The sequence below is a fragment of the Lissotriton vulgaris genome, chromosome 2_1, assembly GCF_964263255.1.
Source record: "Lissotriton vulgaris chromosome 2_1, aLisVul1.2, whole genome shotgun sequence".
NCBI lineage: Eukaryota > Metazoa > Chordata > Amphibia > Caudata > Salamandridae > Lissotriton > Lissotriton vulgaris.
Window position 1 is genome coordinate 767,159,510 of NC_141687.1, and position 25,815 is coordinate 767,185,324.

General features: G+C 46.0%; 1 protein-coding gene across 7 annotated transcripts in view; it reads left to right on the forward strand.

Annotated features, from left to right (window-relative positions):
• Window positions 1-25,815, forward strand: part of UBR3 (ubiquitin protein ligase E3 component n-recognin 3) — a 2,118,328-nt gene that overhangs the window by 1,678,590 nt on the left and 413,923 nt on the right. For all 7 annotated transcript variants that reach the window (XM_086956098.1, XM_086956102.1, XM_086956099.1 and 4 more), the window contains one exon: window positions 19,418-19,523. In XM_086956098.1, coding sequence (XP_086812224.1) covers window positions 19,418-19,523 — 106 coding nt within the window. The remainder of the gene's footprint in view (window positions 1-19,417; window positions 19,524-25,815) is intronic.

The following is a 25,815-nucleotide window of genomic DNA, read 5'->3' on the forward strand; positions in this document are numbered from 1 at the left end:
TCACAGTTTTAAATCTGTCTGTGATGCTTTGTGTCTAAGGGTTACATTTTATACTGATATCATTGCACAATGTTGGTGTCTGTATATGGCTGTGTGTTGTCCCTTCTTTGGGTGGTGGGGGTGTGCGACCTCAGTGGAGTCTAGTAGGGCCACATACTGGAGCACAGGAGTAATTGCTAAAAAATATACAGAGCCACCTGGGGAAATTCAAGGGATGGAGTCTGCGGTCAAAACAGTATCCAAAAGAGTGTTAGCAGAGGCAAGTAACTTGTTCCTCTTGTGATTTTTTTATTCTTCAAGACCAGTGAAGCTGCGGAACTACTGGTCAGTGGCTCTTCATGGATGTGCATCTCGTAGTTATGCGTTAACAGTATGGCCATAGGTGCATAAAGTGCTGTTCGCGCATCTGTGGTAGCAAACTAGCAATACACATAATTCTGCTGAATATTCAAGACCACCAGAAAGAGACCGTGTTCTCATACATTATGTCGTGTTTTTAGGTATATTTATGCTGATGTTGGATAAGCAGGTAAATTAATATAAATGTCAGCCAAACATAGTTGATTTATTTCGACATCAACAGGGTCATTACATTAATTTAAAACCATGTAGTCTATAAATATACCAGCTTAGCTTGCCACGAAGCAACACTTTTCATGTTGATTCCTTGGACTTTGTTCTCTCAGAAAAATATTTTTGATTGCAGTCTTTTAAAGACTGAAGGAAATGCTGGAGTCTGAGTCACGGCTTCTTTTTAGTAGTTACTTGTTTCCATGACAAAGGCAATTAAAACCACAACAAAAAAGCCTGCTCTTTTGTCGCCTTCCGCCAGTTCTTCACACTGAGAGGTAGTAATGAGGTGTCTTTCTTGTGATTAAGCACAGCACTCCATGTGAGCTTTGAAACAATGTTAACGTAGTCGATTAGATAGTGCTGTAAATGGAATACTTTGTCCCAGGTGAGCGTTTACAGAGAAGGCGTCATGGGCGATGGGGGGAACAAATGGGTCAAGTGCTGTTTTAGTAGATTGAGTCATGAGGGCAGTTTCCACAGGGAAATGGAAATTAGGAATGATTTATGTACTGCCTCTGGCAATGGCAGAGACAGTCTGACAAGAGCACTAAAGGGTGAAAACGTGGTCATGTGCTTGTCGGTTAAATGCTTAAGTGCCTTCGGGCTACAAAACTGAAGGTGTGAACTTCAAGCACGCCGTCGTGGGCGTCTTTATTGTCTGTTTTTTTTCCGCCTTTATCCAAAGTGCTCTTCAAACCTTTAGGACACGTTTCCCTTCAAGCCGCGGTGCGGGGGGGGGGGGGGGGGGCTAGCTCCAGGGGGCCCCCTCGGCACTGCACTCTGGCCGGAGATCTCCTGCTTGAGCCCAGAGGGCCCCCCCCCCCCCCCCTAAGTACCCTGCAGGGAGGCCCCCTCACTTTTCGTTACGCCAGTGGTAGGTAGCATGTCAAAACCGAAGTGTACCATGCCGTGTAGCAGGGAAACTCACGATTTCCAATTGGGTTATACGTGCCTTAAAATTTTATATTTTAATCAATTGCAAAATCAAATCTAGCGACCGCTACTTATTCTGTAGACCAGATAATCGAGAAGTTTCATAGACGAGCATCTGGGTATTGTTCGTGGATGTGAGATGCAGACACAAACTGTGATTCCGTCATTTAGTGGAGTACAACTGTTTAACTTTTACCTCGCCCGAAAGAGCCTGGATTTAACACTGTCCTATGCTAGTTCTCTAATGAGCATTTTCATTTTCAGTGTCCCACTGACTTACATAGTCGTCTGGGGCTGCACAAACTCCAGATCATCTCATCCCTGCCTTTGGCATAGTGATTTGCCTGGAAGTGGCGGCATTCTCAAACCCTAGTTTACATGATCTCAGAGCACGCCCAGAGACTGATTATTGATATTCGGGGCCAAGTGGTCACTGTGTCAAGGGATGGTTCCTGAGAGGCTTGAGAAACAAGACATCTATACCTTAAAGATCACTTTGTAAAGATGAATTCTGTTTTAGGACTCGGTCCACGAGCCACATATCTTGCTATATATAAATAGACGAGGATCTACAGTTCTTCATGCCAAGTAACAAGCATAATTAGGTATTGTTTGTCCATACCAGGTCATGCTTTTAGTCCAGCCAGGTAATTGCACTCGTGTTGTTTAAGCACGTACAATGGAGGGGTGAACCCATTGTTTATTCACTGTTTGTATTCTATTTCATGATAAGGTAAGACTACACATTCACACTATTGTAAACATCTGTTTTATTCTTAGATTTTGATGCAAGGCTCATTGAGAAAAACCTTTCTTTGAACCAACTGACTAATTCCTTTTAATATTCCTCCAGCTTAGGGTATTTTGCGTTTTCATTCGTCTGGATAATCATTATGAAATATGCATTGTAAACTAAATTTCCTTGTACCTTTTTATGAGGTAAAGATTGTATGTCGCATTTATGTTTCTGATGGGTGCTAATAACCGCGTATTCCTCACTATTTAGGTTTCGCCTGGGGCACGGAGCGTTAGCTCCGCCCCCCAGGAGAAATCTCTAGTCTTCAGTATGGGGTGCCTTGAATACGCCCTCTGTTCCATTGGCTAGCTCCATAAATGGAGGCTAGCCATTGGAACAGAGATCTGTCCGTCAATCACGGACCAGATTCGTGGGCGCTCCTGACATTTTTTCCCTCTCCGCCTCTTTCACGTCGTCATTGCGGTGGTGGGCGGTTCCTATTTTATTTTTTTTTGGTCGCCTTGTTTTGGTCAGTTTCGAAGTGTATTTATTTTTCAGGAGTGGGCTGCGCGATTGTCCTCTCCGTGAGTCAGAGAGGAGTCTTCACTGGGATGCCCCCCCGCCCCGCTTCCGTGTCTTTCCCGCCGCCCCCCCCCTCCCGCTTCCGTGTCTTTCCCGCCCCCCCTCCCGCTTCCGTGTCTTTCCCGCCCCCCTCCCGCTTCCGTGTCTTTCCCAATAAAAATACTGTTGCAGAAGACTGAAGTCTTCACACTTTAGTCACCAGCCACCTTGAAGTACTGCACCTACGGTACCCGCATCAGTATGCTTTTCTGTGCTATATTTAACGTCAAAGAGACCCACCGTTCGACCGACCCACCCATTGCCTTAAGACGCGTGCGTGGGCTTCGAACACTTCACAAATGGATACGTGATGCAGCCTGTGCACTACTTCGGACGCATGCGCCGCTTGCTAATATGGCTCAGAACACATGCAAGGTCTGAGTAGTGTTGCCTGTCCAAGAGTCGGCGCAGCTTAGCCAGCTTTTCATTGGCTATCTTTCAGGAACCCGGCAAACCATTGGAAATCGTGGAGAATACTGAACTACAATTCTTGTGGCTCGAACTGACCACACCAGCTGGAATAGACCTAAGTTGGAAGTGCGAAGAGTCAGTATAAGACAACAACCGGCCCAGGGTGGTGCTTTTACGACATGGAGGACGACGCGCCTGTAATTTATGGGTTAGAATTCCAGGTAGGACTATCATCAACTAGAAACAGCTATGTTAGTGTATGGAGGGTTTAGAAATTAAATTTGTTCCCGCCACAGCATTTTTGACACTACTGTTAAAAAAAAAAAACAGTTTGCATTCTGAAACGTATTGTTTTAGAGGTCTCATTCTGCACATGGGCTGGGGTTGTAAAGTGCCTTATGAGTAGTAATCAGTGTGGACTCAGCTGTAAGAACAGGTAGCTTCTTCGTTACTCGATCAGGATACACTTCGAACATACGGTTCAGTTGCAGTTTGCAAGTTTAGGTATACGATACATGGCACTTTTCTGTCCAGTCTCTGGTCAACGCCAAACCAGCACGTCATGTAACATTGAAACATTCCATGCAGCATCATGATGATGCAGGAACACAGAAGACAAAGGGAAAGCAAGACACAACATCTTGCCTGTGTGTATTGATCCCTTGCTGAGAGCACTGTCCGTCATGGGGCTGCTTTGTCTGGCAGTCACTTCCATTTGAATTTGACTGACTGAGGGAGCCTGGTTTATTTGTAAAGGACAACAAGGCTTTTCATTCATAATTCCGGCAGCGGGGACGGGTGCTAATGACAGAGCCCTGAATAATGAGGGCGCGGTATTCAAGGCAGGAAGGAGCGCGGCCGGGGGTTGCCAAATGCGGCAGCCAGAGACGAGACGGACTGCAGGGAGCGCAGGCGGCGCCGGCACTCTGGGATCCACATCTGAAGCACGCCCTGTGTGACCCTGGACACCCGGAGAGATCCGCAGCATGCCCTGTGTGACCCTGGGCACCCGGAGACAGCCACATCTACAGCACGCCCTGTGTGACCCTGGGCACCCGGAGAGAACTGCATTAGCAGCACGCCCTGTGCGACCCTGGGCACCCGGGGAGAGCGGCATCTGCAGCACACCCTGTGTGACCCTGGGCACCCGGAGAGATCTGCAGCACGCCCTGTGTGACCCTGGACACCCGGAGAGATGACCGCTGAGGATGGCACGCGCCTTACTGAGGTCAGACTGCCCATTTCACGTCCTAGAGAGAGGGGGCGAAAGGGAGAGGAGAAGTGGGAAAGTTTGAGATGTCGAAAATGAGGGAGAAAGGTGAACGAAAAGAGAGCGGGGGCCGAAAGAAGACAGGGAGAGAGGCAGTGAGGGACGGAGGCACAGAGGAGAGGAAGATAAGCTGAGCAGTGTAGGGGGGTGGGGGGTGTAGAGAGGCTTGGAAACAGAGACGGGGTATGTTTGTGTTTCGGGTGCACACGCGCGTGAGCGCTTGAGTCACTAGTTGTCTTTTCCGAAATTAATTTTTCAGTTGTCTTTCTTAAATACGCTGATATTCCCTTTCCGTTTGTCTGTTATCTCGGCATTGCTTTATTTTTGTTTTTAAAATGCTTTTGTTGTTGCAGTGAATCATTTTCTGTTTGTGTCATTAAGGGTGGGTCAGATGGGGTTCTAGGCGCCTCCAGGTCAGATTTTCACTTGGGTCGGAGCCTTTGATTTACTGCTTCCTTTGTGGGGTTTTATTGGTGTTGTCGGCTGCGCCGTCCTTTTCTTGTAATTATAATTCGGGAGAAGTAAAGTGAGCACGACCCCGAGTGCTGTGGAGTGGAGTGTGACGTCAAAGTTCAGGTCTGAAGGGCGGAGTCAAAGCTTTAACAGCAGCAATATTCAAAGTGCCGCCATAACTACTGGAGTGAAGTGCTGTGTCTTTGGGGTTGGAGGGTTGTGCGGCGATGCCCATTCAGTGCCGCCTGTAACCACTAGTGCAAAGCTCTGTGGAGGTCCCGGGTATATCCCTTCAAAGTGCCACCGTACCTACCGCTGTAAAGTGCATAAGGCGGGGATAGTCATTGAAAGTGCAATGTAGAATGTAACGTGGAGAGGGCCTGGATGTTGAGTGTGACCTGAAGCTTGTATTCCCTGGATAGCAGACAAGTGGTGTCCAAAGTCTCGCTGCAAGAACTGTTTTTTGTTGCAGGTTTATATAACATGAACTCAACCTGAAGGTATCGGAGCGCTTTACATGAGCACCAGCTACATTACACAGTCAAGGACACATTCATTTTTTATAGCTACAGGGAGAGTGAGTGTTTTGCCCAGAATCACAGGACGCTGTGCCAACGCTGAGACTCCAACACGGTTCTTCAGATTCAAAGTCGACAGTTTTGGCCGTCAGGCTACCCCCCCCCCCCAAAAAAAAATGAAGAGGGGAAATAAATAAGTAAAAGTGGAGCTGATAAAAAAGTTGGGGCGGTTAATCCTTAAATACATTCGGTAACCTATTAATAAATAGCAAAGTGCAGATGGGTGTGATCTCGAAATGCCACGGGAACGTTTAGGAGACTTTAGTCGAAAAAATGTCCTTTAAAGTGCAGTGGATGGAAAGGGATTCCCTGCACTTCATCTTCACACTATAAGCGTACCGCGTAATGTGTGCTAACGTGTTCATCCGAAGTGCAGCAGTGTTGTCTAGTATAGTATTTACGGTTGGAATGAGTTAAAGTGTAGGCGACATCTGTACACACAAAATGACCCGGGTATATGGATTTAAAGTCCAGTGATTGTGCACGAGCTTAAATTGAATTAGTGTGTGAATTTAAAGTGAAAATCAAATGAGTAATGTGCTTTGAACGTGCTGCAGGGTGTACGTTTAAATACGTTACTGAATAACGCGCAGCTGACATAGGTGCCCTTAAGTGCAGAAGGGTGTATTCGAGTAAAGTGCAATGAGAAGGGAGCCAGGTCCTCACCCAGAGGGACAGTGCATCCATTTAAAGTGCAACAAATAATGTTTGAGGGTGCAGTATGTGGGCTGTGAGAGCTGTGAGAGCTGTGAGGGCTGTGAGAGCTGTGAGAGCTGTGAGAGCTGTGAGAGCTAGCTGTGTGGGCTGTGAGAGCTGTGTGGGCTGTGAGAGCTGTGTGGGCTGTGAGAGCTGTGTGGGCTGTGTGGGCTGTGAGAGCTGTGAGGGCTGTGTGGGCTGTGTGGGCTGTGAGAGCTGTGTGGGCTGTGAGAGCTGTGTGGGCTGTGAGAGCTGTGTGGGCTGTGTGGGTTGTGAGAGCTGTTGGCAATGTAAATAACAATGCCATTTATTTATAAGTAAAAAAAAAAAGAAATGTCATGAGCAATGCCAATAGCTCTAACTTTTCCAAAGGCGAAACCATTGCATTGTAAATGCTTGTTTAATTTACCGGGTACTAGACTGGGTCAGGAACTATTCCATAGTTGCGTCCACACCAGAAGGTGGCAGCCTTGGTCTCTATGGAGACCACCTTCTGTCTCCAGAAGTGACAGATTGGCACTGTATGAAGAAGCCACCTCTGCATGCTGACGTTGGGTCCCTTTTTTCCACACGTGGATCTTAAGCTGTGCTCGTGAACTTTGTTGGTGATTAACTGACACCCAAAACAGTTTTTCTTCGACTGATGGCTAGGGATGTCTCCCCCGAAGACTACAGACTGCAAACCGTGCCACACCTCCAAGAAGCAGCTATCTGTTATGGACACTGTCTTTGATGTCTCGGTTCCAAGCATGGTTCAGAGTCACGTGACTAATGTTCCCTGATGCACCTAAAGGCCATCAAGGAGCAGAAACAATCTTGTTTGAAGTCACAGGGCTGTCCCTGCCCCCAAATCACTGTCCGGTTATGTTCCTGTCCTCTGAAAAGACTAAATCGTAAGTCCAAGAAGAAATCCTGTCACAAACACAAGAATTCCAGACAGGAGTTCTCCACCTGTTGCTCCTGGTCTATGGAGAGATCTTGTAGTCAGCACTTTACTCCGTGACATAGCTTTACTCAGTGACAGTCATCTGACTCTGACACTATTCCACAGCTGGAGCTGATGCGTCTCAAATTTCTTAGGCCATTCTTGACATAGTCTAGAAAAAATGGTTAGGGGTTCTACCCACCTCACCCTCCCGTACCTGAGCAGGAGACATCCAAGGATGAAAAAGTAGAGAGAAATGGTACTGAAGGGATCAATCCACTTTTAATTATCCAACAAGAAACAATTCATTATCTTGTGATTAACAAATTAAATCAAGGAAGAATATATATAAGTTCATATACACATATATGGGCGGACAGCCAGAGAGGCACAACAGAAAACAGTTTATATACAACACATAACATGTACATTCTATACAAATATACAAAACATATACAATATCAAAAACACTTCTATGTACCCTCAAGACAAAAATTATATACAATTATATATATACACACCAATTTACATATGTACCTCCTCTTAAAGTATAGTGGAGTATACAACTAAAAGGTAGTCCCAAACGAAAAGCACCAGGGGGTTAACACATATACCCAGCCTATATTTGTTTAGGTGCATCAATGAGAAAATCAAATCTTTCTTCAATTTAACTAAGGGACTCCGTTCAAAGCCAAAGGTGTCGACGCGGTCGCGTTTCAGCCAGATGATATAGGCTTCATCAGGACATGGGTACTCTAGTCTTCAAGGCCCTGGCCCAATCTAGGGCAAATCTTATCGGCCAACCCACACTACCACCCAAGAGGGTGGGGTAGGTGCCACCGTCTCGGCTCAAGTCTCGAGAAATCTTAATATCTTCACTGTGTCCGCCCAGAAAGATATATTGAATGAATATAGTATGCGTCTAGGAAGTGGCTCAAGTCACACGATCTTCCTTAAATATCCAACGGCTTCAGCAACTTGAGGAACCGACGTTCGCTGCAGCGTCTCTCTTAATCTTGACATGGTAACAGGTATATTCCTACAGGCGGGCAATGCTTTAGCTTTCCCGGACGATTATGGGTCTCTCTGGAGTTCCTTCAGGCCTTGGATCCTTTTGGCCACCCCTTTGTTCTGCCAGCAAGTCCTTGCCCTCTGTTGACTTGACTGTTCTACCTCTTCCCGCCCCTCACCACACTGGACCACACCGCCACTTCTTTGACAAAGGCAGCACTGTTTATGACTGGGCTTGCGCTAGCTCTGACTCAAGTAGTGCAGTAATGCTGGTCAGCCAAAAGTTCTAGTCTGGGTTGAGGGAAGCAACCAAAACCCTGCAGTGGGCTTATAATGGTAGCACTCCAGCTGACACAGGGAGATAATAAAAAGATTAACGCAAGAATGAGGTGGGGAGGGGGGGGGCAGTGCAGCACCGTACAGCAGCGTGTGTCTTTGCAGAATAATACTGCTTACCTGGAAGAGGCAGGGGAAGAGGAGAAGGAGGGTTGCTGAGTGGATCTGCAGCTTTTTTCTCTGTCTTTGCCTCTAAATTAACGTATGAGCAGGTTCTGGGACTGCTTTATCTGTGGTTGGCAGGGTTGCTTCTGACGAAAGGCGAAACCTCTGGTGAAATCTTGAAATTTACTTTAATCCTCCTGGGGCTGGGGTTGCTGAAGGCCCAATATGCGTGCAGTAGTTTTGTTGGTCTTAAACCTTTCTAAAGCTGCATTAACCTTTACCCCTAAAATTTCAAGCCATCAAATGAAGGTCCATCAGTTTAGCCTCTACGTCCTGGAAAAGTCAGATGTTCTGAGCCAAGAATGCTGTATGGTGGAGAACGAAATACCCATGGCTCGGGCCACAGAATCCGCTGTGTCAAGGCCTGACTTAATGATGTGCCTAGAGCGTTCTGTCCTTCTGTATAAAAAGTTTTGAAAGTGCTCCCTGAAATCTGCAGGTACAAGAGGCACCATCAAGTGGGCCATAACCAGCAATGCATGCACATAACGAGCCAGCAGGAAGTTTTCATTCAAAGACATCAAGGTGCATGCTGCTTGCCGAGATCTTCTTCTATGATTATAGAAGCATGGATTCTCTTTGCAAGGGAGATGTTCCATGGTAAAGGGTGGGGAGAGAGAAAAGATGGTTCTCTAGGAGCAGAACAATGGCACCTTGCCACTAGATGGTTGACTGCTGGACCAGACAACAGTTTTTTCATGCTGCAATCACAAGATTCAGTAAGGTGTTGTTGAAGGGCTCTCAGGTTGACTGAGAAAAAAGGAAAATCTCAGGAGGACATTCAATTTCATCTCAACTAAAGGGAGCTGGAAATTGAGAACTTTTGCCACCTTCCTGACTACAGAATGGAGGGACATGAACTCTTGCGTTGGTGGTTCAGCAGGAAACACCATTTCTGTCTCCAGTGAGGTGTCTAGGCTACTGGCAGAGGGCTATACAGGAATTTCAAAAGGATTGTCAACCACATCTTCTCCACCGGGGTAAAGGTCCAAAGGATTGAAATCTGAGCCAAAGATATCCAATATCCTTTGGCTGTAGTTTTTGTCTATTTCCATCATCCTATTAGCTTCTCTTCTAGACCTGTTCTGAAGGGGAACCTCAATACAAGGGGGAGGAGGTGGCAAAGGGGCTGATGTGTCTGAGTGTAGCTCTGGGCGTGGAGGAAGAAGTGGCGTTGGTGGTGCCAGATACAGCATAAATGGTGGGAATGACAACCTGGTTGCTGGTGTAAAAGGTATCCTCTGCGTCGTGGCCACTGGTTAGACTTCGTACACCACCATAGTTATAAACATAAGTATGCCTAAATAGGATGGCACTCCTGATCAATATGTTATGTGAAAATATCTAACATAGCATTAAATGCTGCAGGATCCGTGCTGTGTTACAGCAAACAAATGACGGACGGAATGTTGACAATGTAAACATTCTCCCACAGTCAAAAGATCTGGGTTACATCCAGCGTAGTGGGCAAAAGAACAATGGATTTAACCCAGATCTTTTGACTGGGGCGAATGTTTTGTCACCATTCCGTCCATCATTTGCTTGCTATAACACTTTTCCCCCTAAGTGGGATGGGTATGCCCAGACGTGGGTCCCTTTCTCACTGTGCTACTGGATTCAAGCTAGCTTGGCTGAAGAAGGGTGACATACCCTGAAACCGGTCCCAGGATGCTTGCTTTCGGTCCAGGGAGGGCCTAGCCTGGCAGTTTGATCCGGACTGTTCCCATGGGGCACGGGGTCAAGACTCATTTGCATATGGCTGGGTCCAAACTTGGGTGGCGTAGTGGGCAAAAGAACAATGGATTTAACCCAGATGTTTTGACTAGGGGAGAATGTTTGCATTGTCAGCATTCCGTCCGTCATTTGTTTGCTGTAGCATGATCCATGCTGGGCACTGGGAATTGCAGGAAGGATGGAGATGGCACAGAGAACTCCAATGTCTGTGGTGAGGACACCGGTGGATCAAGTTGGTAAGTCGCTGGCATCTGTGGAGCTGGTATAGCAGGCTCAGAGGTTGGGTCTGAATGAGGTGCAGGTGCAGAGCTACCTGAAGCAGGGTCCTTGGGTCCCATTTCGACTAACTCTAGATCCAAGGTTGGAGCTCATGTGAGAGATCGGAGTTTTTGGGGATAATTATCTATTCCGTATCACTTCTTGTGCTTCTTACGTTTCTTTTTCCTGGTCTCTGAAGAAGAAGTAGAGCTCGACCGGGGTCTTAGTTCTCCATTTCTCGTTGTGGCCCCAGGCTATCTATGAGGAGTTTTGTTTCTCTTTACTCAATGGCCTCCGTGTTCATACGGAGGCAAGAGTCTCATTGACAGGAATCATGGTAGGAGCTCAGGCACCAAAGACAAATGGAATGGTGACCAGTGAAGGGCATCTTTCCTTTGCAGTCCTTGCAGGGGTTAAAGCCAGAGCAATTGGGTGGTAACATAAAACTTCACTTTTTGTAAAGAAATTTTGTGGCAGGAAAGGCTCACGACTCTCAGGAGAGAGCAACCTCTGGATATGGGTTGATGGGTGGAAAAAAGGAACTGACATTGTTGTGCCTGGGCGAGCGCTATCTGGCTTCAGTGATGTCACCTGCCATCACTTTCGACTTTGTGCCGCAGCCAGGGCCCCCCTGCCAGCAGTGTGAGAGCTCTGAAGTTTCCAGAGCCTGTCTAGCGCTGGGCATTATGTTACACCTGATGAATCTCCCGGTAGATAGAATATCCACCACAAACATTGTTAACACAGGTAAGTAACTTAGGGCCCGATTTAATTCTGGTGGCCTGGTGGAGTACTTAGCATCCGCCAGGCATGGTAATTTTTAAGCATTGCAGGAACTGCCATGATGGCAGTTCTTTTCAATGCTGTTTACAGTTTAGTGCAGGGCTCCATCAACATGATGGTGTCCTGCACCAAACTGTTTTCTTTCAATTCCAAAATCCAGAAGCAAGGTTTTATTTTTGGAAAAAAAAAATCCCCTTTCCCCATGGCTGGGGAAGCCGTTAGCATTGTTCACAGCCTCTTACTGCCAGGGTTTTCCTGGCAGTGACGGCCAGTCAAAATTTACCTCTAATTCCACTCATCTAAATTAGGTGGGTCGAATTAGAGGTCTGCCTCGGGTGGCTCTTACTCTGCAGGGGCATCGGAGGGGTTTAACCAAGGCCTAGACAAAGTAGTCTTCGACATGATTAAACCTAAAGCCACATTGAAATTTCGCAGGCAGACCATTATCTTTGCAGTATAGATTTTTTTCGACATTGCGGTGGAATATCTATAGCTCCAAGATATAAATCTGGCCCGTTTTGGTTGTTTTATTCCAGAAAACCTTTAAACTGTGTGGTTCATGCTCACTATAGTGAATTGTTTGGCAACTTCATTGGGTATCCTCTGTCTTTGAGTTTTTCATATAGAGAAGATCCATGTTCAAAAAAAGTCTTTTTTTGTGGTACTGTTGTGACGGCAAGGGAGGTTATACCGAAACGTCTTGGATTAAATCTGTCATACCATTATGCAGTGCTCCTGTCTGTTGTTTTTTTGTGTATTCATATGGCCAGTGTTCCATCCAGTCTTTTAAATCAAATGCCTAAATAGTTGATGCCATTCTGAATATGGGTCTTATTGTACTGGTTTTCTTGAGAACTGCTTTTCAGCAAGCCTAATAAGAGGTTGAGTTCTTCAACCGTGTTTCTTCAGATACAAAAGATGTTGTCTGTGTATCTCAGCCATGATGATAGATTATTCATGATGGGCTATTGTGGGCTATTGATAAAGATGAATTGTTCCTCAAATTTAGACCTCTAAAGAAAGACTTGTTCAGGGGTGAAAGAACAACCTTTATCAGTGCCCTTGACATGTAGATAGTAATCTGCTTCGTCCTCTGAAGTTGCCTTATAGGTTTTGATAAGGTCTGCGTCACAATGCATTTAATGCGCAGGGTTGGTGCCAATATACAGCTAAGCACTGTCACTTTTGGGGATGGGCAAGGTCACTGTTGGAGTTCGATGGTACCACCTTTAGGTGAGCAGGAACAAACTGTGAACATGTTTCTGGATCCAGTCTGGCTTCTGTAAAATTCTAAAGTTGAGTAGTATTCCTGAAGGTAAGTAATTTGTTCCTAAGGAGTGCTCCCAAAGTAGGTGGCATCTGAGTGACTACCATGACGGTGTCTCCAGAGTCTGTGCTAAAAGTAACTGCACTTCTTGTACAACAGACCGCAGAGTCCAGTTTTTAATATTGAGCCTTAGAGACTAATTTCTGGAGCACCTTGGTTAGTAATTCTATTTTTGGGTGTTTGTCTTTTATGAAACATAATGAGGTCATCTTGAAATCAGGTTGGGTTTAAAGCTTTGGGGGCCATTAGAGCACCTTTGTAATGGATGAACTCAGTATCTTAGTTTCATGTGGTGTTTGGGCTTTGCCCATGATGCCGAGGGGTGTGATCTCTGTACACCAATACGCTCAAGGGCTCCAAGAAAGAGAAAGTAAGAGACCTAGGTCCTCATATAGGAAAGCTTTGTGGGCAGAAGTCTGGTTGTGCTTGACATAGCAGCAGCCCATCCTAAACTTATTTTGGCCATTCCAAACATCGTTTTGATTGTCACAGCCATGACAGTGATGACATGTTTGTAATATGTTGACCACCTTTATCACTTCGTGATATTAAATAGACATGAAAGGCGCAATCTGCTCATGTGTGGCAGTTCCTAATTTGAATGTTTAGGAGAAAGTGAAAAACTGAAATTTTGGGACCAAAAATGTATTTAGTGAAAATAAAAACTTTCTTGTACTCCGGTATTTTGGGACAGTGTTTCCCTATGACATTGACAGACTTCTTGACAGGCTTCTGCTTGGAGTATTTGCCTTATGTATCCAACCTGAACATTTTTATTTCATTGGAAAATGTCTGTTGGGCTGATGTTTCGCGCAAAATGACATATAACATATAGTATGTTCGAGGCATATGGGCTGCAGATGGTACATTATGAATAGATCGCCATCTGGTGTTGGGCTCGGATGATTGCACTTTGTTTTTCTCTTGGAGAGTCTTTTGTATCTTGGTGACTCCTCCCTTGGTTGGTAGTGCGCATGGGCATCGGCTCCATCCTTAGAAGAAAAAAGATCTTGTTTATCGATCCGCAAACTGGCAAAGTAGTGACGAAGAAGAGAAAGAATGAACAGACAGAAGATAAATCTCTCCCTTCAAAAAAGAGAACACTGGGGACAAATACAACTCCTCCTACTTCTCCTAGACATAAAGTCACACCCTCTTCTCCTATTCCTCACACTATGCCAAATATTCCTACACCTTCCACACCAAGACCATCTACACCTCAGTCTGATGTAGACAGTGATCTAGGGGAGGGAGAACCTCAAGGGGATGACGAAACCATCCCAGATGAGGATGACCCATGGGAAAATTATGACGTAGTGTCAGATGAAGACAACGACCCAGAGTTATATCCCTCAAAGCCTTCACCACCTGATGATAACACAGGGTTTGCGCAGCTCATTAATAGGGCAGCAAAATATCATAAGGTAGATATACATACAGAACCCCAAATAGAGGATTTCCTGTTAGAGACGCTACCTAATGCACAAAGAACATCAGGTACTCTTCCTATGTTGAAGGGTCTTCTCAGTCACACAGAAGAAATATTCAAGACCCAGTGAGGGCTAGGGTGTTAAACCCAAGAATTGATAAAAAATATAAGGCGGCTCCAAAGGATCCAATCTTTATTAAAGGGCATGTACCCCTGGACTCGCTGGTGGTCTCAAACGCTCGTAAAAGAGCAAACTCATTATCTACAGGAGAGGCTCCTCCACCTGATAAAGAGTCAAAATTAATAGATGCATCAGACAAGAGAGTAGCATCACAGGCGGCAAATAGCTGGCGTATAGCCAATACACAAGCACTACTCGCACGTTATGACAGGGCACATTATGATGAATTAGAAAAACTCATCACACATCTCCCCAAAGAACATCAGAAAAAGGCAGATCAGTTAATACAGGAAGGTAAAATAATAACTAATACTTCCATTAAGTGCGCCCTAGACGCAGCAGACACTGCAGCAAGATCCATAAACACCAGTGTAATGTTGAGGAGACATGCATGGCTTAGAATCTCAGGATTCAAACAGGAAGTACAAACGGCACTACTGAACAAACCATTTGATCAAAAAACACTGTTTGGTTCAAGCACAGATGAGACCTTAGAGAAAATGAAAAAAGATACAGAAACGGCTAAGTCAATGGGAGCATTGCAACAGCCAACACAAAGAGGTTCCTTTCGTAGATCCACCTATAGAGGGGGCTCAAAGAATACAGGAACAAATCAGCAATCCACCTCTTTCACACCAACATCACCCAGAGGTAATTCAAGAGGAAGTTACAGAGGTAACAACAACAAGGGTAGAGGCCGCGGAAATAATAACAACCGCAACGCCTCAACCCCAAAACAGTGACTTCATAGAACTCCCCCCAGACCACATAACACCGGTCGGGGGACGTCTAGCACAGTTCCTACCTGTCTGGGAAAACATCACATCAGACAAGTGGGTGAGACAAATTATCCAACATGGTTATTGCCTGGAACTCACAGCTACCCCACCAAACATCCCCCCCAAACAGCGTCCAATGAGTCAAGATCATCTGACATTATTAAGAGAAGAAGTACTAGCACTTCTACAAAAGCATGCAATAGAGAAGGTCCCAAAAGATCAACAGGGAACAGGAGTATACTCTCTATACTTCCTAATCCCCAAAAAAGACTGGTCCCTAAGACCAATATTAGACCTCAGACCTCTCAATGATTACATAAATTCGGAGCATTTCCACATGGTCACGCTCCAACAAGTACTCCCTTTACTGAAGAAAGGGGACTTTCTTTCTACACTGGATCTAAAAGACGCTTACTTTCATATCCCAATTCACAAAGCCCACAGAAAATACCTAAGGTTTGTTTTAGAAGGACAACACTATCAGTTCAAAGTCCTTCCGTTCGGTGTCACAACAGCACCGAGAGTGTTCACAAAATGCCTAGCTGTGGTGGCAGCACACCTAAGAAGACAACAAATACATGTCTTCCCATACTTGGACGACTGGCTAATAAAGGCCAAGTCAAAAGAGGAATGTCTTCACAACACACAAAAGACAATTCAATTGCTGCACCACTTAGGGTTTACGGTGAACTACAAGAAATCACACCTGCAACCAAACCAGATTCAGCAATACCTGGGGGCTACGATAGACACAGAAAAGGCAATAGCATACCCCAACCCAATCAGGATACAGACAATGGTCGGGTTAATACAAAGATTTCAACCACAACACTCACTACCAGCACAAGTGTTTATGCAACTATTAGGCATGATGTCCTCCTGCATACTGCTAATACCACATGCCAGGCTAGAAATGCGCCCACTACAGGAGTGTCTAGCGACACAGTGGAATCAGGCTCAAGGTCAGATTACAGATCTGGTGTTGGTAAACGACCGGACGTATCGCTCTCTGAAGTGGTGGAACACAGAAAACATCTCCAAGGGACAGTCGTTCCTAGAGCCAATTCCACAAGTGATAATAACAGCGGACGCATCGCTCTCCGGATGGGGAGCGCATATGGACAAATACACAGTGCAGGGGAAGTGGAGTGTGCAGCAAAAGAAACTGCACATCAACTACCTAGAACTATTAGCAGTATTTCTAGCACTAAAAGCTTTCCAAATGCAAATAACAGGCAAAGCAGTCCTGATCAGAACAGACAACATGACTGCAATGTATTATATTCAAAAACAGGGGGGGACACACTCTCTCCAACTATCCAAACTAGCACAGGACATATGGAGATGGGCCATTCCTCAAAAGATCTACCTGTTAGCGGAACACCTATCAGGAGTTCAAAATCAGATAGCAGACATTCTAAGCAGACAGTCAGAACAAGTACACGAATGGGAGCTGCACGACCAAATACTGCAGCCATTCTTCCAAAAATGGGGGCAACCAGAGATAGATCTGTTTGCCAATCATCAGAACGCAAAATGCAAAAACTTCGCATCCAGGTACCCACACCAACGGTCCCAGGGCAATGCACTATGGATAAATTGGTCCAACAAATTTGCTTACGCGTTCCCTCCTCTACCACTAATTCCGTTACTGGTTCGGAAACTGCAGCAACACTCAATGACAATGATACTAGTGGCACCCACGTGGGCAAGACAGCCGTGGTTCACCACGCTGCTACAACTCTCACAAGTACCACATCAAAAGCTAAAATTATTACCCATGCATCTTACACAGAACCATGGAGAAATAATGCACCCAGATCCCAAACAACTGAACCTAGCGATCTGGCTCCTGAGGTCATAGAGTTTGGATATTTAGATTTACCACCAGAATGCATGGAAATCATTAAACAAGCAAGACGTCCTACCACCAGAGCATGCTATGCAGCAAAATGGAAGAGGTTTGCTATACACTGTAACAGTAAGCACATCAACCCTCTGGACGCATCCACTAAACAAATCATTTGCTATTTACTACACTTGCAGCAATGTAACTTAGCATATACCTCTATCAGAGTTCATCTCGCAGCCATAGCGGCGTACCTACAAAACAGGCAACATCTTTCACTGTTTAAAGTACCAGCAATTAAAGCTTTCATGGAAGGACTCAAAAGAGTCATTCCACCAAGAAGACCACCTTCCCCAGTCTGGAATCTCAACATAGTACTTACCAGACTAATGGGGCCACCCTTTGAACCTATGCATAGGTGTGAAATACAATTCCTCACATGGAAAGTGGCCTTCCTCATAGCTATCACGTCACTTAGAAGAGTAAGTGAACTGCAGGCTTTTACGATTCAAGAACCATTTATGCAGTTACACCAAAATAAAGTGGTTCTTAGAACAAACCCAAAATTCTTACCAAAGGTAATTTCAGCATTCCACATCAATCAGTCAGTGGAATTACCGGTTTTCTTTCCAAAACCACAAACAGTAGCAGAAAGAGCCCTACATACATTGGATGTTAGAAGGGCCATATTGTACTATATAGAAAGAACACAAACTTTCAGAAAGACAAAACAGCTATTTGTTGCGTTTTCTCCTACACATAAAGGCAATCCCATCTCCAAAGCGGGCATTGCCAGATGGATTGTAAAATGCATTCAAATATGCTACTTAAAGGCAAAGAGAACATTAACCGTTCCTCCTAGAGCTCACTCTACACGTAAACTAGGAGCATCTATGGCATTTTTGGGAAACATTCCACTAGATGACATATGCAAAGCAGCTACCTGGGTTACACCGCACACCTTCACAAAACACTATTGTGTAGATGTGCACACAACACAACAAGCTAGAGTGGGACAAGCAGTATTAAAAACCTTGTTTCAGACAGTTGCAACAGACATGGGCGACCACCGCTAGGGAGAGAACTGCTGTATAGTCTATTCATAATGTACCATCTGCAGCCCATATGCCTCGAACGGAATATGCTACTTACCAGTATGCATCTGTTCTTGGCATAGAGGGCTGCAGAGTGGTACATGCCCTCCCAGCCTCCCCGGAAACCTGTGTCTGTTCCAACATTATCTTATTTAGATACACTTACATGGGCATTCTTATCTGTATTCTACTATACTACTCCATCTAACCCTACTATGGCAAAACAATGTAAGGATGGAGCCGATGCCCATGCGCACTACCAACCAAGGGAGGAGTCACCAAGATACAAAAGACTCTCCAAGAGAAAAACAAAGTGCAATCATCCGAGCCCAACACCAGATGGCGATCTATTCATAATGTACCACTCTGCAGCCCTCTATGCCAAGAACAGATGCATACTGGTAAGTAGCATATTCCTTTTGAAAGCTGATACTTTGGTGATTGCTGAATTTGGCTGACTTATTTTATGGAAGCATTGCATCATTTATGCTGATAGATTTTGTTGATATTTTCACATAAGCTTTCTGAGCCTGGAGCATGTACATTTGGTGTAATCTCTCCGCTTTATGGTCCTGTGATCTCCATGCAGTACCATTTCCACAAAACCTGCTATAGTCATCTATTTCTGCTGTCAACGGTCTGCTATTGTGAGAATTGTACAACTTTTGATTTGTTCATCCTGCCCCTTCCACACAATGTATTGGGAAGGGACTTGGTGATAACATCTGGTACGAAAGATGTGCCTTTAAACATGATTGCATAACTAGATTTCCTTATGTGCCTGTAACACCAGTAGGTCGTCTTGGGGTACAACCCCTGCTTACTGTAGCTTTTTACACCACGTTTTGGGACTTCTATTAGAGAATTCAGTGTTCTAATACTATTTCTTCTATATTTTTTATTTGAGAGGTGAGTGCCAACACTTCTCTGGAGGTAAGTCGTACCTTACACATCATAAAAGTAGTGGAATATTTCATTTGTGGCTCTTCAGAAAGCTATAAATATTTAGACAGTTTGTTAAAATTGTGCTGCAAAATGTACCACTCAAAAACTATTCTAAAGGTTGGGTCTTTCATAAAGTCCATTTCAAGTAAGTTATTTACGCCCAGCCACTTAAGATCCATAAGTCCCCACTGTTGCAAAGCATAAAAATACACTTTATATAAAATATTTTTCCTCCTTCAAAATCTGTTGATCATGTTGAAAACGTTGCATGCAAGCCAAGGGTAATTTGCCTACAGGGTATTGTCACCACTTGTCTTTTTTATTCTATAGATCAGCTTTTCCATGTTCTAGCCATGCACATGCGACTCTACACCATTGATTCTGAATATAATCCCTGGAGAAAGCTTACACGCGTTGTGCCGGATAAAGATTTGCAGTAAGTGTGAATACAATTTTGATTTAGAAATTGTATTTTTTTGCCTGGCTTATTTATTAAACTTAGCTATAAAAGGATGTTGTTGAATAGTATTTTAAAATTAGTAATACATTTGTTTTCTCCCAAACTCTATTTCCGGTTTGTATTAGATTTTGTTTTACTATGTCTTGCTTGATTTTATGATTTTGTTCAGTAATGTTGGCAAATATGCCAAAGCAGTTGACTGGATTCTGTAGGCATCTAGATTTGTTTAAGGAAAGTTATAAACATTACATGTGTGCTACAAAATTAACTTATCAAATTTTAGTTTTGAAGCTGTTACTGACTGTTCATAATAAAAAAACAGGGACCTATTTTTGGTATTGACAGAAGACAGATTCTTCTGTTTTGTGTTATTTTGCACATTTATGAGATTTGTATTAATTTACATATTTATAGAGCACAACCAACACTAAGCTAAGGTATCAGGGCTCTTTACATATAACCATTAAACATGAACAAGGGATCAGCTGAGATATGGACAGGATAAATACCCGAAAAAAAATGTTTTTTAATTTCTTGTCCTTTAAAGTGATATTAGGAGTGGTGAACTTCGAGGAAGACTATTTTTGGGTCAGGACCTATTTAACTAGGTGTGGTTTGACTTGGGAGCTGCCCCCTGAAAGCAAAAAAAGGTGTAAGCTAAGCAGCAGAGTTACATGCAGTTACCGCTGGCCCAGATAATGATTTTTCCTTGCTAGAGGGGATTTAAATTTGGAGACTTCCAGAAGCAGATAGTTCTTGTTTCGCAGACTGTTGATTTTCCTAGGATTTCTGAGAGCTTTGCTAGATAAGGTGAGCTATTTTCATGAAAAGCATTATAAACCAGAACACAAAGTTTGAAGCGTATTCTTGCTTTTAATGCGACCCAATGGAGCTGAAAGAGAGTAGGTCATACTGTTGTATTTTGTTTTCTTTGTGCACTAAGACTGCTTTGATTACTGCCAGTTGTGAGTGGAAATCTCCTGCAACTGTTGCATTATCAAAGTCTGTTTTGGATATAAGAAATGCCAGCCTTGCAGAACTAGGTGGCATCTTTTTGTATATGTAGATGGAAATTTACTGCATTATCTATTTTGTTAATGGGTGAAATGAATGCGTGGGCATGATCAATGGTGAATTCCAGCAGTTTGCCAACTAGTGCAAGAGCAGCAATGAGGCCATTGAGGTTTATTAGTTCAAGCAGGTACAGGCCAAACATTTTTGCTAATATAGAAAGGACAGATTCTGTATTTTCGAATTTTAATAGAGAAAGTTTTTTCGTCATGGCCACACCCGTTTCCTTGGAACGCTCAGCACAGCAGGGGAATTATCCCAGCGTACGAGCGTTCTAATGGCCATGACGAGCTCAACTCGTCATCAGCACACGAGCACCGTAGCTGATGACGAGCTCCGCTCGTCATCAGCATGGGAGGAGTTAAATACAGTTGGGTATCATCAGTTTACTGGTGTAGATTTATGCCTGACCTTTCATTGTTAAACCCAGTGACTCTATGTATACAGTAAAAAGAGTTGGAGGTAGAACCAAACCCTGGACGAACTAACAGATCAATCTAGCAGTGGTAGATGTGTGTTCTGCATTTTTTATCTGAAGAAGTCAGTCTGAAAGTAAGGTAAAACAATGTTTGAAAATAGTTCTGTTGAAGGCCGTATGTTATTCCATGAAGGAGCTATATCTACTGTGCTGAATTGTGTTAGACTGCATACAAGTCAATGAAAACCATCAAGTATGTGTCGCCATCATCATACAGGATTTTTTTTGTGTCATTTCAATTCTTTCATTGCTATAGTCAGCGCTAATTCCAGATTGATGGTTGACTAGCAGTCCTCAGTTAATGATGAATTAATTGAATTGGTCTGTCACCGTTCTTTCAGGGACTCTTTGTGAAAAGGGAAGGTATGATACTGAGCTAACTTTGGCTGGTAGAGATGGGTCTAGGCAGGGTTTTTGGAGTATTGGCGATGTCTGATAGAGACTTCTGTCCTCAGATTCCTTACCTTCGAATATTCTCCATGGGTCAGACTGGATCCAGAAATATCTGAGCACTACCTCTGTGCGCCAGTAGGCAGTGTTGATTTGGTCTGCACTGGCACACCGGATGCGATGTGTGAAGTGGCTATATAGGCGCATCCCCAGCACCTGAACATCAGCTCTTGTCTTTCCACGCCATCAGCTACCTCAGTCAATTTTTGGGACTATTTTCTTGATGTTTTGTTAAACCTTTTTGGTCTTTATGCTCCCAGTATGCATAGGGATGTCACATAAAAAACCTGGGTTTTGAACCCTGTGGTTCCTGTCTGTGGTTTGCCTCTGGTGCCTCGAGCTGGACGACGACTCCAAGGCCTGTCCACACCACCACACCATGAATCCAAAGACGGTTTGTGAGCATTCCCTGAAGCTCCAAGTTTCTCTGTGCCAGTCGACTCCGGGGTGCTCCAGTTCCTGGTCACAGGTGAGGTCCCTGACCTGTTTGCAGAGTCGTTCTCTGCGCTCATCACTGTATTCAAATTTATCGACAGGTAAGTCCCTCAAGAAATCTATAAAATCTAAGAAGTCAAAGTGCTCTAGGACTTCACCCTGCCAGTCCAAGTCTTCAGATGAGGAACAGGAATGACCCCACGGTTCTAGGCACATGTTAGCTACAGTGCCTGAGTCTATGTTTTCTGAGCATCACTCAGAATTTCCCAAAGCTTAAGCTTTTCCCGCCCAATTAAGTCTTTTCTGAGGCCATGTACTTCATATTTGGACTGGCTGAACCCTCTGGAGTGCCTTGGGGCTCCACGGGTTGAGCAGGTTGCCCCCACTGGATTCCTTCCAGTGGCTCCATCCTCAGCCTGAGGCAGGCCCCTTGGATCCATTCCTGGATCTTCTCCAGCCGTTAGACCACAACCTTCCCCAGAGCCAATACAGTAACGTTGTTCCCGGCACTGCCGACGCTCCATGGTGGCACCATCCCCATCTGTAGGGAAGTGCTTCTTTTGGACAGGGTTAGTCCCCACTTTGTGCCTGGAAAATTATGTACTTTATACTGGAAGGTGCACAGGTTCCCTGCCAACCAGGTCTGCTGTGCCAGAAGCTCTTTCCCTAAACTGTACTTTTTGTTTCCCAATTGGCACAGCTTCAGTACCCCTTGTAAGTCCTTAGTAAATGGTACCCATGGTACGTAGGCTATTGGCACTGAAGAGTGGCCCACGGGTACAGGCACACATTGTGCTGCCCTAGGGCCCCCCTCACCAAGGCCAGCACCGTGCCATTGCAGAATGCGTGCCTTGGTGCAGACAAAACCGAAGATTCGACATGGCACACGTCCATGTGTGCCATGCCCACAAACACTGCATGTGATATAGTTAAGACACCACTTTGGCAGGCCTTGTAGCTCTAAGGCAGAGTGCACTCTCTCTCCTGTGCGGACATAACATAACTGCACTCCATGTCGATTCTTGGACATTGTAAGTGAACAGAGAAGCAATAGAGAGTACATGGGCTGGACACTCGTCAATACGAGTTCCCAAGCTCCATGATGGCTTCATTGTACTATTGGATGTTTGGTACCAAGCATCTCGTCTTAATAAACCTGCACTGATTATATCCCACTGACACAAGAAAAAGATGAATGAAGAAAGGCTGTTGGACTGAGACTGCAGACCTCGTAGTGGACTTTGGGTGCAAATTCCTGTCTGCCGCCATATAACTCAAGATTCACCATCCTCCAGCTTATCTCATCACAGTCTGGCCTCCACAAACCCCGGAGGGTCATCAGCACTTCAAAAATCACCAAATAAATCTCTTGAGATAAAAGTACTATCTTATTGCAGCTGCAGGCAACAAAACAGCAAAATCCGGTCCAGCGTCAACCAGCTCCTCAGCCCGACTGACATCTCCGAGTACCAGCGAGAGGTACACCTCCTCTGGAGGGTCAGCTCGTTCTCTGCACAAAGTCTTAAGGCCCCAGAACCCTCTGGAGCTGAAAGGCACGAATACCGATGGTACCGGACCCTCTGCTGCAAAACCCAACAAAGCCAAATCCAGGCAGACTCCAACTCTACAGCGAGCCAGTATCCGACAAGGTACTTCAGGACTCCAGAGACCCACCTCAGCAGTTGCCCAATAGCTCCAGAATCGTCGATCCAAGGTGACAACCCCTATCCGTGACCATTGCCCAGCTGCACATCTTTGGGGAACTTTCAATCCAGCTGTACTCCCACAGCCCCAGAGCCCTTGCAACCCCTACTCTCCCTTGAGAGCCCTCGTTCTTGCCTGTAAGTCTCCCTTTGCTTTTGCAGGTGGGCATTTGTCTTTGTAGTGTGCCAGCTACATAAACCCTTTTGCCTTGTTTTCCGAGAAATCCGGGAAGCTCATGAGAATGTGGCCATGGCACTTTGGACCTTGGCCCTGAACCTTCAGATTCCCAAAAGGGTAACCACAACGGTAACTGTATTGCATTGCTGTTTCCATTTGCCTTTTTTCTCCCATAGGATATGTATTGTGCATAACTGCGCACAACTGTAGATGTTGTATTTACTGTGATTTCCACACATTTCGAAAAGTATTTTAACTTGTACCCAAAGTTCTTGATCTAAATATTTCTATAAGCAGTATTATTTTTCTAAACTGAAAGAAACACGTTAGTATTAGATTCCTTACCTTAGAATATCCCCAGGCGTCAGTCTGGATCCGGAAACTTTTGCGTAGCAGTACCCCTGCGCGTCGGTAGGCGTCGTCTGCAGGCGTCCCCTGCGGCTCCGCGTCCGTCGTCGGCGTCGTGCACCGTGATGATGTCGCTGGAGTATATAGACGCCGCCTCTGCTCGCTGACGTCAGTTCTTCTTTTTTCCGCGCCGTAAGCGCAGATCTGAAGAGCAGTACTCCGGTCTTTTGACCACGTTTTGTAAACTTCTTATACTTTTTTGGTGCCGGTAGGATGCCCAGTTTCAAGAATTGTGACGGTTGTGACCGCACGATGTCGGTCACGGACCATCACCGACTCTGCCTCCGGTGCCTGGGCCCCGACCACGACGTGGACGCCTGCGTCGATTGCTGGGCCTTGACTAATAAAGCTAGACGGGAGCGGTCCCGCAAGCTGCTCGAGCTCCGGGTGTCGGCCCCGCGTCGAGAGCGGTCCCGGTCCGGCCGGAGGTCCAGGGAGCGTTCGAGGGAGCGGTCGCGGAGCCGTGCCGAGCGCTCCGGAAGTCGTCACCATTCGTCTGGTTCCTCAGGTAGGAAGCACAAGAAGTCGGGGCGTCGTCATCGTACCTCCGACTCTCCCCGACGCTCGCGCGACGCGGCCGGGGGTTCGGGTGACCCCACCCCCGCGGCTCCGCGAGAGTCGCCGGCGCGGCCTGCTCCATACCCTCCGGTCCCTGGGCTAGGCGCGACGCCCGAGGAGATTGAGGCGTTCCTCATGGCCATGAGGGCGCTCACTCCTCCGACGGGGCCTACGGCGCCTTCGGGCCCAGTGCTACCGTCCGGGGGCCCTGGCGGTTCGGGTGTCCCTGCCTCGACGCCATCGGGTGCTCCGGCCCCGGTGCCGCCGACGGCTCCGACCCCGGCGCCGCAGGGGCCTTCGGGGTCGACGCCGGCTGGTCTTCCGGCCTCTCCGGCGCCGATTCCATCGGGGTTACCCCCGACGCCGTCCCCGCGCGACGCCGGTTCTCCGGTGCCGGCTCCGGGCGGCGTCGTCCCCATGCCCTCCCCGAATCCGGACCGGGCTCGACAACGATGGGGCCTGTGAACCCCGAGGAGCCAGTCTACATTGTTGACTCCGAATATGGAGATGATGTAGAGTACGGAGAGGGTTGGGAGGGGTCTGAGGACCCTCTGTCACGTGAGTGTCAGTACGACGTGGACTGGACAGGTGATTTGGGTGATGCCAGTGGTCTGGACGACTCTCCTAACCCTGGCTTTGTCTCTCCTCCTTCCGTGGCATCGGGGGAGGGGGCTGCTTATTCAGTGGTGTTGATGAGGGCTGCCAAGGCCTTACACCTTGAGCTCCCCGTCACGGCCGTGAGGCCTAACATCCTCACTGAGGTCTTCAAACCGCAGTCATGCCCACAGGAGCCACTGCTGCCGTTTAACGAAGCCTTGTCAGACGTTCTTTTGGGCACGTGGTCCAGGCCCTCTTCAGGTTCGCCTGTTGATAGGAACGTGGCCAGACGCCACCGTCCGTGCCCGGACAACCCCAAGTTCCTGTCCACCCATCCCACCCCTGAGAGTCTGGTGATCCAGGCCTCGACTTCCCAGACCGCATTCCCGT